Source organism: Lutra lutra, chromosome 7 (genome assembly GCF_902655055.1).
Source record: "Lutra lutra chromosome 7, mLutLut1.2, whole genome shotgun sequence".
NCBI lineage: Eukaryota > Metazoa > Chordata > Mammalia > Carnivora > Mustelidae > Lutra > Lutra lutra.
The window spans coordinates 135,751,158-135,767,276 of record NC_062284.1 but is presented as its reverse complement, the minus strand read 5'-3'; the positions used below and the strand labels follow the sequence as shown (position 1 = coordinate 135,767,276).

Genomic DNA, 16,119 nt, shown 5'->3' with positions numbered 1-16,119 from the left:
AGCCGAAGGCAGCGGCTTAACCCACTGAGCCACCCAGGCGCCCCTGCATGCCTTTCTTATCCTAAATGCCAGGAAGTAGCAGTCATTGAAAAAAAATTTTGCTTATGAAAAATAGTATCTCTTTGTGTTGATTTGAGCCTGTCTTTGACTATATTGCTACCAGTAAGAAAAACATCCAAGCAAGCATATTTATTTGAAAATTTCCTAAAACCACCTAAAGTTCTTCCTGATAAGATTAAATTTTTTTATGGTATATTTAGCCACATTGAAAAGAGTACATGTATTACAGTAAGTTTGGCTGTGTCTTTTTAAATGAAAACTTATATTTCTGGTTTATTAATGTCTTAGAAGGGAATTGGTTTTGGTTATTAGCATTTTTTAAAAAAGTTTTTTCTTGTATATTAGAATTAATGATTTTCAGTTACTTGTTCAGTTAAGTTTTTGTTCTATAAAATCCATAACTTTGAAATATGAATCCACTGTTTCTAATTGCTTAGTAGAGCTATAGAGAGTTTTTAGAAATAACTTTATAATTTAATATTACAAAAGATTAAATATGCTAACTTTTAAATTTTGATTTTTTTTTTTTAAGATTTTATTTATTTATTTGACAGAGATCACAAGTAGGCAGAGAGGCAGGCAGAGAGAGAGGGGGAAGCAGGCTCTCTGCTGAGCAAAGAGCCCGATGCGGGGCTCGATCCCAGGACCCTGGGATCATGACCTGAGCCGAAGGCAGAGGCTTTAACCCACTGAGCCACCCAGGCGCCCCTAAATTTTGATATTTAGAACCCAAGTACAGTGGCAGCTGTTCTGGATAAAGAACATGAATTTTACTTAAAGCTGAAGACTTTAAACCTAAGATAGAGCCTGATAGGTCATTTATAAATCAATTTATGTGGTATATTCTAGAAACTGTTTCTAAGTTTTTAATTATTTAAATCTAGTCTAGGTTTAGGTTTTTTAAAAGTACCCACACATTTCTAGTAATTCATTTTTATTTTATATCAATCTTGGGAAGGGTATGCTTTTATTATTGAGATTCTCCTGAGAGGGGTCTGACTTAACTGCAGAATCTATCATTGTGTTTTTACTATGCACTTTTAACAAATAAAATAGTCATTTTTCTTTTTATTGAACTAACAGCAGATTCAGCTATACTTGTCTGTCAAAAGTGTATAAAAAGTCAGCTGTCGTACAGATCAGTTGCCAGGCTGTGTTTCAAGAGAATTACAATGTAGGTAGGTAGGCGAATTTATTTATATCTGTGTACATAGTGAGTATGGAAATTCAAGTCACTAATCACTGCCCTAAGTGGAGGGTTAGAGGAATAGTCTGACAAGGATAATGTAGTTTTTCATGAGGTATTTTGTAATTGTTGCATGAATGATGAAAGAGAAAGTATATTTTGCTCCACAACTATTTTAATCTTTTTGGTCATTGTGAACAGCAAAATCTTACATCATTGTATCATGTTTTTCTTGGGGATTGTTCAGCCTTTCATTTTTTTTTTTTTCCTCTTTCTAGGGTTTTTTTTTTAATAAGGTAATCACATTAGTTTTTCAAAAAAGATTTTGTATTGTGTTAGTGAACTAAAACAGTGTAGCTACTGTTAATCGTGTCAGGCATTGTGCCAAGCCGTGTATATGCTAAAGCACATTAACTCAGTTATTTCATGGTGCTACTTAATGATTGTGAGGTCCTGTTTTATAGATGAGGAAACCAAGGCTTGGAAAGGTAACCCAAGGCTATGCAGTTAGTAAGCTAGAGACACACTTTACATAAAAATCCAGGGCCGCTTTTTGGGGCACCGGGCTGGCTCATTCGGTGGAGTGTGTGATTCTTGATCTCCGGAGAGTAAGTTCAAGCCCCGCAGTGGGTGTAGAAATTACTTCAGATAAAATCTTTTTTTTTTTTTTTTAAAGATTTTATTTATTTATTTGACAGACAGAGATCACAGATAGGCAGAGAGGCAGGCAGAGAGAGGAAGGGAAGCAGGCTCTCTGCTGAGCAGAGAGCCCGACGTGGGGCTCGATCCCAGGACCCTGGGATCATGACCTGAGCCGAAGGCAGAGGCTTTAACCCACTGAGCCACCCAGGCGCCCCACTTCAGATAAAATCTTTATGAAAGAAAGAGTTTTTCTGTTTTAAATATAATGCTGTGTTGCCTCTTATTGTTGATAGTCTATGAAACCTTTTCTCCGGCCATTCGAGGATTTAGAGATTTAGTTCATTCTGTCAGTAGAATGCTCTCTTTGTGCAGCTGTGAAATAGAAACCAGCTCTTTGGAATGACTGGCCAACTTTAATTCAGTGAACTACTTGGGAACTTGTTTTTCCTCGTTTTTCGGTGTGGTGTGAGTTCTTTCCATTGTTAAGCAGTAGAAAAGCAGATGATAGATTTTTGTTAACATTTCCAAATATGTGTTTGCAACAGATCTGGCAACTGATCGGAAGCTCTTCCGTCTGGTCTCCAATGATTCCTTCATCTCCATTCAGCCTTCCTTATCCTCCTGTGGGCAGGACTTACCAAGGGACTTCAGTGACAAAGTGAGCTTGCCGAGTCACAGCCACCACCACCACATCGATCAGTCTCTGTCCAATGCCTGTGATACGGAAGTAGCTTCTCTCGTCCCTTTACATTCACACTCTTACAGAAAAGATCACCGGCCACGAGGGGTACCACGGACTTCTAGCTCTGCGGTGGCTTTCCCAGATACTTCCCTGAATGACTTTCCCCTCTATCAGCAAAGACGGGGCTTGGATCCAGTTAGTGAGTTAGAATCTTCCAAGCCTCATTCTGGATCCAAAGAATCCTTGGTGGAAAATTCTTGTTTGTCTGGGGAATTTCAGCTTGTTGCTGAGCTGAAAAACAGTAATTCTCATCCACCTCCAAGAAGTGGGAAGAGCAAACCTTTGAAAGCAGACAAAAGCATGGACAGCCTGAGGAGCCTGAGCACACGGAGTAGCGGGTCAACAGAGAGCTACTGCAGTGGGACGGACCGTGACACCAACAGTACGGTCAGCAGCTACAAAAGTGAGCAGACCAGCTCAACTCACATAGAGAGCATCCTGTCGGAGCATGAGGAGTCTCCTAGAGGAGGACAGAAAGGTGGCAGGAAGAAAGAGGGCTGTGCTGACCCAGAGGACAAGAGTAGCTGTACCAGTGACAAAAGGACTAGCAGCGAGAAGACCGCCGTGGAAGTGAGTACCAACAGTGGGGTTCAAGAGCCCAAGGAGTCCAGTACCTCCGATGACGTGCACAATCAGAGAGGCCTCAGCACCTCTGCGTCGGAAGAAGCCAATAAAAATCCCCACGCGAACGAGTTTACGTCACAGGAGGACAGACCACTCGAGAAAACTGCCGAAGACAAAGAGGAGCAGAGTGAGAAGTCCACTGTTCCAGGGGACACCAAAGTTGCTAAAGACAGTAGTGGAAAGCAAAAGGAAGGGGACGTACGGCCTAAATCGTCGAGCTTGATCCACCGGACAGCCTCTGCCCATAAATCAGGCCGGAGACGGACAGGGAAAAAACGGGCCAGCAGTTTCGATTCAAGTCGGCACAGGGACTATGTTTCCTTTCGAGGTGTTGCTGGCACAAAGCCACACAGTGCTATATTCTGTCACGACGAGGACTCGAGTGACCAAAGTGACTTGAGCAGAGCGTCGAGTGTTCAGTCTGCCCACCAGTTCAGCAGCGATAGCTCTTCTAGCACCACTTCTCATTCGTGTCAGTCTCCTGAGGGCAGGTACAGTGCCCTAAAGACCAAACACATCCCTAAAGAAAGGGGTGCTGACTCCGAGCACGCACACAAAGCCCACCTGGGTCCTGACGGAGCTGGCAAAAAGCGGACAGCACGTCGGACTTCCAGCACAAACAGTGCCAAGACTCGGGCCCGGGTGTTGAGCCTGGACAGTGGCACGGTGGCGTGTTTGAATGACTCCAACAGGCTGATGGCACCCGAAAGTATAAAACCCTTAACCACTTCAAAATCAGATCTCGAGGCCAAAGAGGGAGAGGTGCTAGATGAGCTATCTTTATTGGGCCGGGCTTCCCAGTTAGAGACGGTCACTCGGTCGAGGAATAGCTTGCCAAGCCCGGTTGCGTTTCCTGAAGGCGAGGAGCAGGATGCAGGCGGTGGAGGTAAGTAAATCACGGCAGGGGATTTCCCACGGGTCACCGCAGTTGTTCGTGCTGTGGGTGACAGTGGTACTTACTGAGATCCGCTTGGTGTTACTCTCCCTCCTTCCGCGGTGCCGTTAAAATAAACTTTCTTCCATGTAGGAGGAGATGGTTGTCTCAGAAGAGGCTGTGGTATGAACACCGAGAAATATATTTTCAGTTGTGTTATTTGAATTTATCAGTTCTTTCTGGGCCTTGGGTTTTTCTGAAAAAGTCCATTGCCACCTCCTGATGTTTTACCGGGAATAACAAAAATCGGTTCTCTTCTTTCTTTGTACGAGAGTAGCAACAGGAAAATGTCGAAATTTATTAGGTCACAGACCATTTTTAGTCATTTCGCATACAGTATGTGCCACGGAGCCTTCAGAATTAGATCACTCGATCGGTTATGTAAGATTTTTCCAAATATTACTTTATCTCTGACTGTGTATTTTGAAAACTTGTGCCTCTTTTTCGGTCTGTTGCTTTGGTTTTATTTCTTGCTTATTCAAGTATCAGGCATTAACATACTTTTTCTTTTAGCTTCTCACTTACAGTTTATTAAATTTGTAGTTTATATCGGCATTTAGTATCCCTCCGTGGATACATAATGCTCCCTATGATAACAGTGATGGTGTTTTGGTTAAAAGCTTATTTATTTGAGGTTTATGGGAAATTGTGCAAAATTCAGTGGGTGGTTTTATATTGTCAGTGTTTTGGCCATTTTATTTATTTCAGAGTTGTTTCTTGCTATTTCCTCCTACCCAGAATAGTTAGTTTCTTCTGTTGTGGTTATTATGGAATCTGGTTCTTGAGTAGGATCACAAGAATTTGGACGTCTTCTATTGCTGGCATCATAGTTTTTTTTATACTTCACTTTATTCCCTGTATTCAAGCTTATCCCTTGTAAAAATTCTCTTGTTTCCGTTGGTGTCGTTTCTAACACAGATTAATTTCTCATGGGAATTTAAAAAATGATCTTTAAAGAAGAGACATTCTATCAGACTTGAATATTGAGAACTAATTATATCGGAAATGATTATAACCATTTGCTGACCATATAGTAATTAAATTCCCTTGAATCTTTGATGTGGCTATCATTCTGTTTTTTATAAAAGGTCTTGAAATGCTTTAGTGATTTCTCACACAAGTCATACCAGAAATGTTCATGACTATGCAAGAAACTATTGGGTTTTAAAGTATCGTTTAATTTTTCAAGGTGTCATTAAAGTAAATTTTAAAAGAATGAACATGCTATGGTAGAAAAATACTACTATTCTAAATCTAAATACTGTAGAAATTTAAATACTAAAAAAACATAGGGACAAGAGCTATAGTAAATCCTTATGTCTTTGTATTTAAAATGTCATTTCCTTTCCACAGGGAATATGAGGTGTTCTGATTTTTAGGAAAAGTTACATGGAAGGTTTTATTTGCTTCTTGGTGCAGATCTTTGGCTAATATAAGCTTTTATTTTTCCCAATTCCAGGTTTTGTCTTCTTTTGTGTTCTTATTTTTTTAAAAACAAACAACTCATTGAATGTTAATAAGAAACAGATGATGAACTGAAAATTTCCATATACTTCGATGGAATAAATGTGATAGTCTGTGGGCTGTTAAAAAAATTTTATTTATTTTTTTGCCAAAGGGATAACATCGTGGGGGCTGTTTTTATTTGAGTTTCATTGTTTTTAGAATGAAATAAGAGTAAAACTAAACTGCTTAAATATGTGGAGGGTTTATATTTAGTTGGTTTTTTAATTACATTTTATTAGAGTTTTGTTTGGGCTTTTTGGAAGATTGAAGGTAGTGAGGGGCCAATTAAAAATTACCTAAAATGTCAAATAATTGGTAAAGATTTGTTTATATTAGCTTTAATTGCTACAGTCCTTTCTGGAACTTTAGGAGATATTTTTCTGGGCTATCTGTTCTTACGTACCATACTCCTAAAACATGTCAACAAAACAGGATGCTGTTTGACCATTCATATGGTCATGTATAAACCATAAATAGATTTTATTCTAAGGAACTTGAAAGTGTTGACGAGTTCTCCAATGATTTTTTTTTTTTTTTAAATTTTTAAGCTGAACGATGTTGGCATTGTGGAAGGATGAAATCTAGAAAATGTACTCTAAAGTTCTGGAGTCCAGTACTCTAAAACAGGAGGTGATCTAGCATGATAATATGAACTCGGACACCCTTGCCCATGTATGTGCACTCTGTTGTAGGAAAGCTGCTTAACTTCTTGAAGCCTCAGCCTTCTCGTCTCACAGCGTTGCTGTGAGGATGGAAGGAATTCCCAGATGGAAAATGCTTAGAGTGTTGCCTAGCACATAGGAAATGCTTAATAGTGGTACTATTTTTATTGTACAGACTCAAATGTGTCCTGTCCTTAGAGTAGAAGAAAATGATTCAATTTAGACATAGATCAGAGATTCCTAATCAGGCCATTGTGAAACTCGATAGTTGTAAAAATAAGAATATTGGTATTCCTAATTTCTTACGTAATACCAACAGAAAAATATTAACATTTAATCAAGTAATAGGATTTTAATCCTATTTTGGCAATAGGTATGTCCTATAATTTACCTTTGATATTCAGTCACAAGTGATTGTTTTCATAGGACTTCTCACCAATAATCAAGTACTTCTGTTAAAATTGAATTTCAGGGGCGCCCGGGTGGCTCAGTGGATTAAGCCTCTGCCTTCCACTCAGGTTATGATCCCAGGGTCCTGGGATCGAGGCCCGCATCGTGCTCTCTGCTCAGTGGGGAGCCTGCTTCCCCCTCTCTCTCTGCCTGCCTCTCTGCCTACTTGTGATCTCTCTCTCTGTCAAATAAATAAATAAAATCTTTAAAAAAATATTAAAATTGGATTTCATCAGATTTTCTGTTTAGGCAGGAAAAAAGTTTTAGGTGCAATCTAAAGCATTTTTCTGTTGTTGATGTCTTTTGTATTTAAATTTTCTTTTATAATTATAAAGTGTGTCTTTAATAATTTATGGCTAATATTTAAAGGAAAATTTTCAGATAAGTTATATATGGTAGAAAAGTGTCATGTTGTGTAGCCTACACTGCTCTTAAAAAACCATTTTCCTTTCCATCCCTTAATTTACTGCATGATTCAACAGATTATGAAGAACAACCAGAATGGAAAGGTGTATATTTGCTCTATTCTTTGTAATTTTTTTTTTCTTAATTTCTTAACCTGTGTTTTTCAGTTTGAGAAAATTATTTTAAATGTAATGTGTGGGTCCCTATTCTACAAGCTAGTAATAAGATCCTATTATTATTTTTGTGTTGGGAACCAAAGATAATCTTTTGTTAAGTGAATATTACTTTATTCAAAGAAAACCCAAAACTCAATAAATAATTTGAGGGGTTTTGCCACGTGTGTAATTTGAAGGTCAGTTACTTGAACCCAGATAGCATTGAACCTTAGGAAGACCACTGAACAGACAAGAACATGAGAATTAAAGCTTTTGTACTTTACTAAATAGAGGGACTCTAAATTCTAATACATTAATTTTCTGATCCCTCGGTCCATGTGGAAGTTAGAAGCAGCACGGTTAGTAGAGGGGATTGGTGCTTGGAAAGGTTAAAGTAATGAAACCAGCAGAAAGTGCTACTAATAGGAAAGGAGAAGCTGCAGTGACCATGCATACAGGGTACGCCATTAAATGAAGGGGCAGATTATCTTTTTAATTTGATAGTTTTCAAAGGACATGGTGGGATCATAGCTGAATGCTGTAGTGTAGTACAGTTCAGTAATAAATATGAATGCAACTGACCCTGATTCAGGGAAAGAGTTATATTAATCTATGTGGAGAAGAAAGTTTAGGCATATAAACCAGAGAAGGATGTTCATTCAGTGTAGTAAACAGATTTGGATGCTTCATTCACTTGGGAAAATGATCTTAAAGCAGAGTATGAAGAAAAGATACTGATGAGGCAAGTCAGGGTTAGATGTATAGAATTCCCCAAACCAGCTCATGCCTGGTTTTGTATGGTAGAGGCAGGCATTACAGTATTTTTCTTTCTAGCAGCAGAAAAGTTCTGGATAAGGAATTAAACAGTTACATTTTAATACCACGTCTAATTACCAGCTGGATATACTAGGCAAGTCATTAAATCGGTGCCTCAGTTTCCTCAATTATAAAACAAGTAATAGCTGGTTAGGTCTGAGTCACCATTAACTCTTAGACTCCAGTGAGCTTAGATTTGTAAAAGTGCTCTGTAAATTGTAGGTTTATTATGAAAACTATTATATAATATATAAGTATATATATTTACTATAAAAACTGCCTTTTAACCATTTGTTAAGGGAAGTTCCCTCTTCAAATAGATGTCACTTCGAATATATATTCTCCACTAGTGATCCCTTCTTAGGTGCATCTCTGAGAATATATGCAAAATAGTTTCTGGGTGCAGTTTTCTGGGAGAGGGTCTATATCTTTTTGTCCCATTTACAAAGGATTCAAAAACACTAGAAGCCACTGTTGAAAGTAAGTGATCCTGAAACTGTGGCTTTTAGGAACTGTTGTGTGTGTATCACGACTCCAGAGTGTGGTTTGATTTCTTGAAAGCATTTTGTCTACCCACCTGGGTTGTTTGGCTGCCTGGCATTGTGGAAGCTATCAGTAGGAATGCAAACTCCCTCCCTCAAGACCCAGAGCTAATCCTTTCTGGTTGGTTGCTGTTTGCTGGCTTACTTGTCGAAAAGTAAAGTAGTCCTTTAAAATGTTCACAGTTTCAAACTGTTTTAATTCAGAATGAATGTTTCAAGGCTGTGCAGTAGACTGTCAGTGTTCTTTAGCCTCCCAGAAAATGACACTGATGAGTATTTGTTTTTATTTTAGAACAAAATCTTGGCATGCTGGTGTTAGCATCATCCTTGGCTGACATGGAAAGTAAGAAGGGGAAAAGATGTTTAAATCAGATGGGTTTCCTGCCTAGACTTAAACTATTTCTTTGAAATGTCTTTTGTATAATCATTTGGATGTGTATTTCTTTATGTAGTAACTTTATATTCTTAAGTAAAATAGTTTTATCTTGAAGAATATTCAGTGTATTTAAGGATGTCTGTGTATATATTTTATTTTTCTGAGATTTATATATACTTGTCTGTATTTTTGTCTCTAAAGTCTCATTTCCTAATATCATTTGCTTCTAGTCTCTTTGAGGTACCAAAACCCAACTTTTTATTTTCACAATTGCCCCAAATTTATTTTTTCCTATAATAAACATTCCCTACAATAACACCTTTGAGTAGGTTTGTCTAAATTTTTATTCATTTTAATAGCAACTGAGCTATCAAAGAGGCCATTCACGACTATATATAGCGACTAGATGATAATTTACTACATTTGAAATCTTACGTTAAGCAATCAGCTGTATGATTGATGTGTTTTCAGGTGGTGTCTTTTTCTGTACGTACTTACAGTTATAGCTTTCCAGTGTTTGAGATAGAATATGGATAACCCTCCCTTCCTACCTCCCTCTTTTGTACCTCCCCGCCATCCCGAAAGTACTTACTGCCTTTGATATTTTTCCTGTTTCCATTCACAGAGTAAAACAAACTGATAGTCTGTTGTTTCACTCTCCCCAATATAAGAATAAATCATGCACTAAAACAATTCAGTACATAATTTAGAGGATTTTCCTTAACTCATTTAGGTAAATGGGAAGTCAGTTCTGAAGTGGGAGGTATGTATTGTGGTTTGGGTTTTTTATTTGATCTTTAGGATCCTTAGGATGGATCAGCTCACACACCCGTCTAAAATATCTTAGGATCTCTGTGCCTTGTGCATGAATTGCCCTTAGTCCCCCAGTAAATGTTTAATCTTAATTGAATGATTGTTTTACTTTCTCAAAAATAAAGAGCTACATGATCCAAGGTTCTCTCTTAAACTTGTGCTTATAATTCAGTCTCTTGAAGTCCTCTAACACAAAGAAATGATTTGTGATTTTGAAAATATGCATTAAAAGATTCACAATTATCTAAGTATCTGTCCTTGAAAGTATTTTTAAATCTGTCCTGTTATTTATGGTTTTTAATCAGTTAGATTAATGGTTGTATTTTTTTCCTCCTTTACCTACACATCCATTAACTTTAGTTGTAGCCAGAGTGTTAAATCTTCACTGTTTGCATTTTATGCTGTTATTATTCTAGTTTATCTCATTCTGGGTTTCAAGCAATGTCAAAATGTCAACTTCAAAACAAGGTTTTAGAGTGTTTTGTCCCTCCTGTCTGGTTCCCTAGTTCACAGATTTTTTTTCATGTGCTTTGTTTTCTTTCTCTTACAAATTTAAAGGATCAAAAAGAGTTTGTTATAATTGGGTTATAGAAGTGAATTTTCATCAAGTGGCTTTAACTTGTATGATTGTGCTTATAGCAAATTATTTTAAGCTGTGAAAGATACTTTTCTTTCCTTGTCAGGAGTAGAACTGGACCCCTCTGGCTCCTATTCTGAATAGAGATGATCGGTCTAAGTAGTACATTCCTCAGGGGGTGTGGTTTAGTCTTATTTGTTGTGTCATGAACTATGGCATAGCGTCTTCAGTTGAGTGTGTGACCCTAGCTGCTGTTAAAGTAGTTGCGATAGTAAATACTGAAAATTCTTTCAGCTGTAGATGTTTACACCCTGAATGTTACAAGGACAACGCAGGCAATAATCATAACTTCTTTTTAAAACATTGTTCAGTCGATGTCTAAACTTTCGTCTTGAAGTGTTTCCAAGACTATTTGGTTAGGAGAATGAGTAGTATTATGCAGTTCTTTGCCAAATGACAAAATATAAATGGTGTGATAATAGCAAAAAAAATTGTTTTCTGAAGAAGCCAAAGAACACTTTGACTATAAATGGATACTGTAGTTTGTGTTTTCATTTTAGTATTAGGGAGTAACTGGCTTTTACTTAAAATTCACACCATTATGTCTTCAGGAGAAGGAAGAGAGTAAAAAATACCGTTGCCTGTTTCCCTTCTTTTATTCTCAGTATCCAATGATTACAAATACGAAATCTGTCGGAGTAATTTTAATACATTTTATGAATTATTTTTCATAAATTATATCTTAGATAAAGAATAAAATTATCTAAACTAGTTATCTAAAACTAGAGAGAATGTGTATAATTTCCTTAATGAAGTTAAGACTGTAAATTGAATAGTCGTTTGTTACACTGTAATAGAAATCTTTAGTATAAGGTCACAAATGTCTTGAGTTTCGAAAGAGTAATTTTAAATTCCATAACCTAAGATAACCTTGCTGATATCTAAGAGCCACCAACAGGAATACCAGTCACTCATGTAAGTTTGCATGTCTTCCTGCAAGTTTTATCCTTTATCAATGCCTACCCTGCTGGTGTGTTTTCTCCTTTGTGACGGTGCTGGTTGCAGTTTCCTTTTATTGAGGTCACAGTTGTCAGGAGTAGGCTAAGCACACAATATGCTTTGTAGATTGTGGTGACAGGAAGGCGTCCTTGAATTTCTAGATCAGCACTGTCCAATACGACTTTCTGTGATGTTGGAAATATTCTGCCTTTGTATTGCCCCAGTAATGGTAGCCACTAGTCATGTACTTATTGAACACTTGCACTGTGGTTCAGGAATCTGATAAACTGATTTTTAATCCTTCTTAATTTTAATTAATGTAAGTTTAAATAGCCACATATGGCTAGTGGCTACCATGTTGGACAGCATGGTTCTAGATGATCAGGTTTAATGATCATTTGTTCTCACAGGTCATATGTAATTTTTGCATATGTGAATTCTCACAAGTAACCTTTTTCACATTTAAAGGAACTTTCATTATATCTCAGTGAAACTGGAGAAAAAAAGAGGAAAGAAATATTAGCTCAAGGAGTCAAGTCCGATTTGGAGCCAAAGCACCAAAGCCTCATTCTTATGTAGTTGCCTAACTTTAGAATGTCACTGTGGTGTATGAGCTTAAAAATAAAATATGTAAGTAAGTGTCCTGTAATTTGTGACTTCTGCTTCTCACTGGCAGAAGCTTGCCAAATGGATGAAATAATTATGTGCTTGTCATTCCTGCAATAAAAGAAAACAATGCCTACACAGAAACACTATGCCTTCTGGAAGTAGTGTATACATTCCTTATCATAAGAGAGTCATTACATAAAGAATGTTCACTGGCACAGTCTGGGGAAGGGATAAAAACATGTAAACATTAAAAACATTAAAAATACGGAAAGTAAAACATTAAAAAAATCAACATTCACATTGGTGGAAATGTGTATTGCTAAGCAGAATAATGATTTGAGAATTAGTAACTGTGCTTTTAAAATTTTCAAAAAGTTTGCAGCAGAACTGAAATATGAAGACAACATTCTTGGATTTGTAATCCTTTTCATACTGAATAGGGAAAAAGTGTTTGGAAAGAATGCTGCTGTACTAAGTTGTTTTGTCTTTATTCATATTTGGTATGAAAATACCCTTTGTCATAGTCAAGATCATCCTTAAAATATTTATATCACAACATTCAGATCACTGGGAAACAGTTGTTTTAAATTCAGATAATAAGCATCATTTTGCATTTTGTTTTAGAAACTGAAATCAGTCAATGAGAATGGTTTTATAAAATTTTACATAATTTTTTAACGGCATTGTTGTGATTTGGTCATTGTGTATTTGGTTTTAGCTTGTACTTTATTGCTTTTGGATTAAGCTATGAGTTTCTGTACTTGTCATCTATCTGATACTTGCTTCCTAGTGTTGAGGGGACCTGTGCTGGGGTGCAGAGTTGAATACTGTTTGATGGAAGCAAACTACCTTACTGTTACGATATGACCATGCTGTCTTGAATTAAACATTTAAAAAGCTGCCAGAGTAGTGGCCCAGACCGCCATACTCCTCAGCATCAGAAACGATGTTTTACCATTTACTTGCTTGAACTGTCCTCTTGAGAGTGAGAAAGTAACGCCCCATTCCTGTTAGCTGGGACTAACAAAGACTGTACTTTCGGGGTTGACTTAATTAAGGGGGGAATAGAGGATCATGGGATTAAATCGAGGCTTTTAGAAAAAGATTTAAAGCAACAGAGATATTAAAATAGCAAATTGAAATTGAAGAGAAGATAGTAAGGCCAGCTACATTAGAAATATTTTTAAAGAAACAATTTAAATAATGGACATGTACGTTTTGTGTATTCCTACGACAGATTAACCGCTTATGTAGGAAAACTGTTTGGCTCACCTAGACGAGTTGCCTTTACCTTTGAGGGTGGGACGTCAGGGGAGAGGCAGGCTCAGCTGCTATGTACATCTGTGGCCTAGGCTCCTATTTGACCCAAGTCTGTCTTGATGCAGCGGCACAGGCCAGCGAGGAGGCAGTGTCCTTTCGCCGCGAACGCAGCACATTTAGGCGCCAGGCAGTTCGGCGCCGGCACAATGCAGGGAGTAACCCTACCCCTCCTACATTGCTCATCGGATCGCCCCTAAGGTATGGTATTTTAAAATTCCACCAAGCTTAGCATGCCTGTAACAGACCTTCTCACCTGTTCTGTCAGTCCCAAGGAAGCATTCAGATGGCCTTTTCTCTTTCCTCCAGTTCCTCTCCTGTAGTTTTCAGTTCTCCGAGCTTTCTCTGCATGTCACCATGAGCCTGTTGCATTATGCATGCCTTACGTTGCACCGTTTCAACAAAATGATCAGATTGGTTTAGTCAATTCTAAATAGCAAAATCACTTTAGTGCAGTTATATAAATGTAAACAGACGCCTTAAGTTAGCTTTTCATTTTTTTTCTACTCCAAATTAATGCTAATGCAGCATCTTTCCTCCAACATCTCGACAATACAATGGGAACAAATATGGACTGAGCGGGGAGCTTGCTGAGGAATACGGATAATGGCCCTCAGCTTGATAAGCCAGCTTGATTACTTTATCTCACTAGAATGTGTATTTTGTATTACTTAAAAATTGGTGTCCTTTATTTCATGATTACTGGGAGCTGGTAAATGACATGGAACTAAAATATTCCATTCATGGTAAAGTATGGTCCATTGGGTATTTATGTATATATTTGCATATATCTGTGTTGATTTTCTCAACCTCTGGATAGTACTGAAGACAATTTTACTTTTCCTAATACTCCTAATTGAGAAAGCACCTATTTATAGTATTAGGAATAGTTTTCGATTAAAATTTTAGTGTTTTACTCTCAAGTGTGTCTTATGAGACAAAAGATTTGTCTTTTATTTTACAAATACAAATATGGACAAAAATGCTTTACATGTGCTTGCTTAAGCAGCACATCTATTATACCGTATGCTTTTATTAATGGATGTGCTGGAAAACACCACCACCAAATTGTTTTCCTACATTTTAATTTGAAATTCAAAAGGAAGAGCATTTGTTGACATAACTGCTATTGAACGCACAGTAGATTAGAAGAGCCAGAGCTCTTCTCTTGGTAAAGTCTTATTCTTGAGAGTAACAAAATGTTTGCTTTTATAGTTCCCTGGGATTTAAGACTTACTTACTCTTCTGGATTTTACATTACAGTTGGGTACTTCATCTTTAGTAGGTCGTGTTCCAGATTAATCCTGCAGTAATACATAATTCTGTTAAAAGTAGTGTGTATTACTTAAACCAACATTTAAAATGTAAAAATGGGAAGGCACCAGTTAAAAAAACATTTGGTCTAGAAACTTTTCTGAGCTCTGCTGCTTTTTGTAAACCCTCTCTTCTACATGCCCTTCACTGCTTTTCCTTTGCTCCCTGAAGTAGTTTTTCCTTCTGCTGCTGGATTGGGGTGTCTGGTCCCAACCTGCAGAAAGAGCTCAGCATTTCGTTTTACTTTTGGTTTTGTTTTTTTCTAACCGCTTCATTTTGCCCTTTGAATAATACTTGCCATAGACATGTTTGCTTCCTTACTCCATATTGATATTTCTTAATCCTTTTTTTAAACATTTTCTTTTAAGTCTTTACAAATCCTTTCATTCTTTGACACAAATGAGGCTCCTGGATCCCACTCACCAAACAAATGCAGACAAATTACTTTTTTTCTTTGCCTGGTGGAATATTAAAGAACTATGTTCTGACTCTAGCCAATTATGTAGAATTTTGTAGGGTTTTAAATACATCAACATTCAACTGAAGATATGGTACGAAGCTTATCTGTAAAGGGCTCACGTTAGAAGTTTTCGAAAGTCATCTAGTAGTCAACATGTAGATTTTGTTAAGGTTCCAGGATATTTCCGGTATAAAGTTTGCATGTATCTTAAATAGGCTGACTTCATCATGGATGAAATATGATAAAATTTAGCTTAGAGGAATTAGGAGAAACACCAATTTGATAAAATCTTTTTTTAATTGCAAAAAAATTCAGGTAGAGTATATTGTTAATTCTCAGTTTGAGTTACATAATAATCTCATCTTTAAGTAAATATGGATGGTATGGTCATGGAAAACTTGAAAAACTTACTTGTCAAAAGAAAATGGAATAGGAGTGATAATAATTTAATTACAATTATGTATTAGTAAAATGTACTAACTTATTTTAAACTTTAATGAATAGTTTAAGTATTTGACAGTCAAAAGGAACTTGCTAAAATATAGGTCTCCAAGGATTGTGAATGAATCGTAAATTTCTTCATGAAGGGAATTTGCAAATTTTTAAAATAATTGTTAGAATGTCCTATTTCAGAATTTTATTTTTAAAAGTTTTTTTTTTTTCCCATTAAGTTAGGCTTGTACGTAGGTTTTCTAGGCCCTTGCCAGTTCTTCTCGGTTACTAGAGATAAAAGCAAAGATTAATATTTAAAAATTTTATAAAACTAAGAGTTCTATATTTATTTTTATCAACCCAAATATATCTTTTAGAACTCTAGTTAATGGACTGGAATGAAAAGAAATTAGTACATTTTGGGGAAAGGAAAAAAGTTTATTATATTCTTACGTTTATTTTTTAAAAGTATTATAAGATTGAAAGATCTGTAATCAA

At 36.7% G+C, this 16,119-nt stretch overlaps 1 protein-coding gene across 7 annotated transcripts in view; it reads left to right on the top strand.

The window, feature by feature from the left end:
• Positions 1-16,119, top strand: part of PCNX1 (pecanex 1) — a 160,490-nt gene that overhangs the window by 59,581 nt on the left and 84,790 nt on the right. For 2 of the 7 annotated variants that reach the window (XM_047735616.1, XM_047735614.1), the window contains exons 6-8: positions 2,434-4,140; positions 9,017-9,067; positions 13,484-13,616. In XM_047735616.1, coding sequence (XP_047591572.1) covers positions 2,434-4,140; positions 9,017-9,067; positions 13,484-13,616 — 1,891 coding nt within the window. The remainder of the gene's footprint in view (positions 1-2,433; positions 4,141-9,016; positions 9,068-13,483; positions 13,617-16,119) is intronic. The other 5 variants (XM_047735620.1, XM_047735619.1, XM_047735615.1 and 2 more) reach the window with 4 other exon arrangements.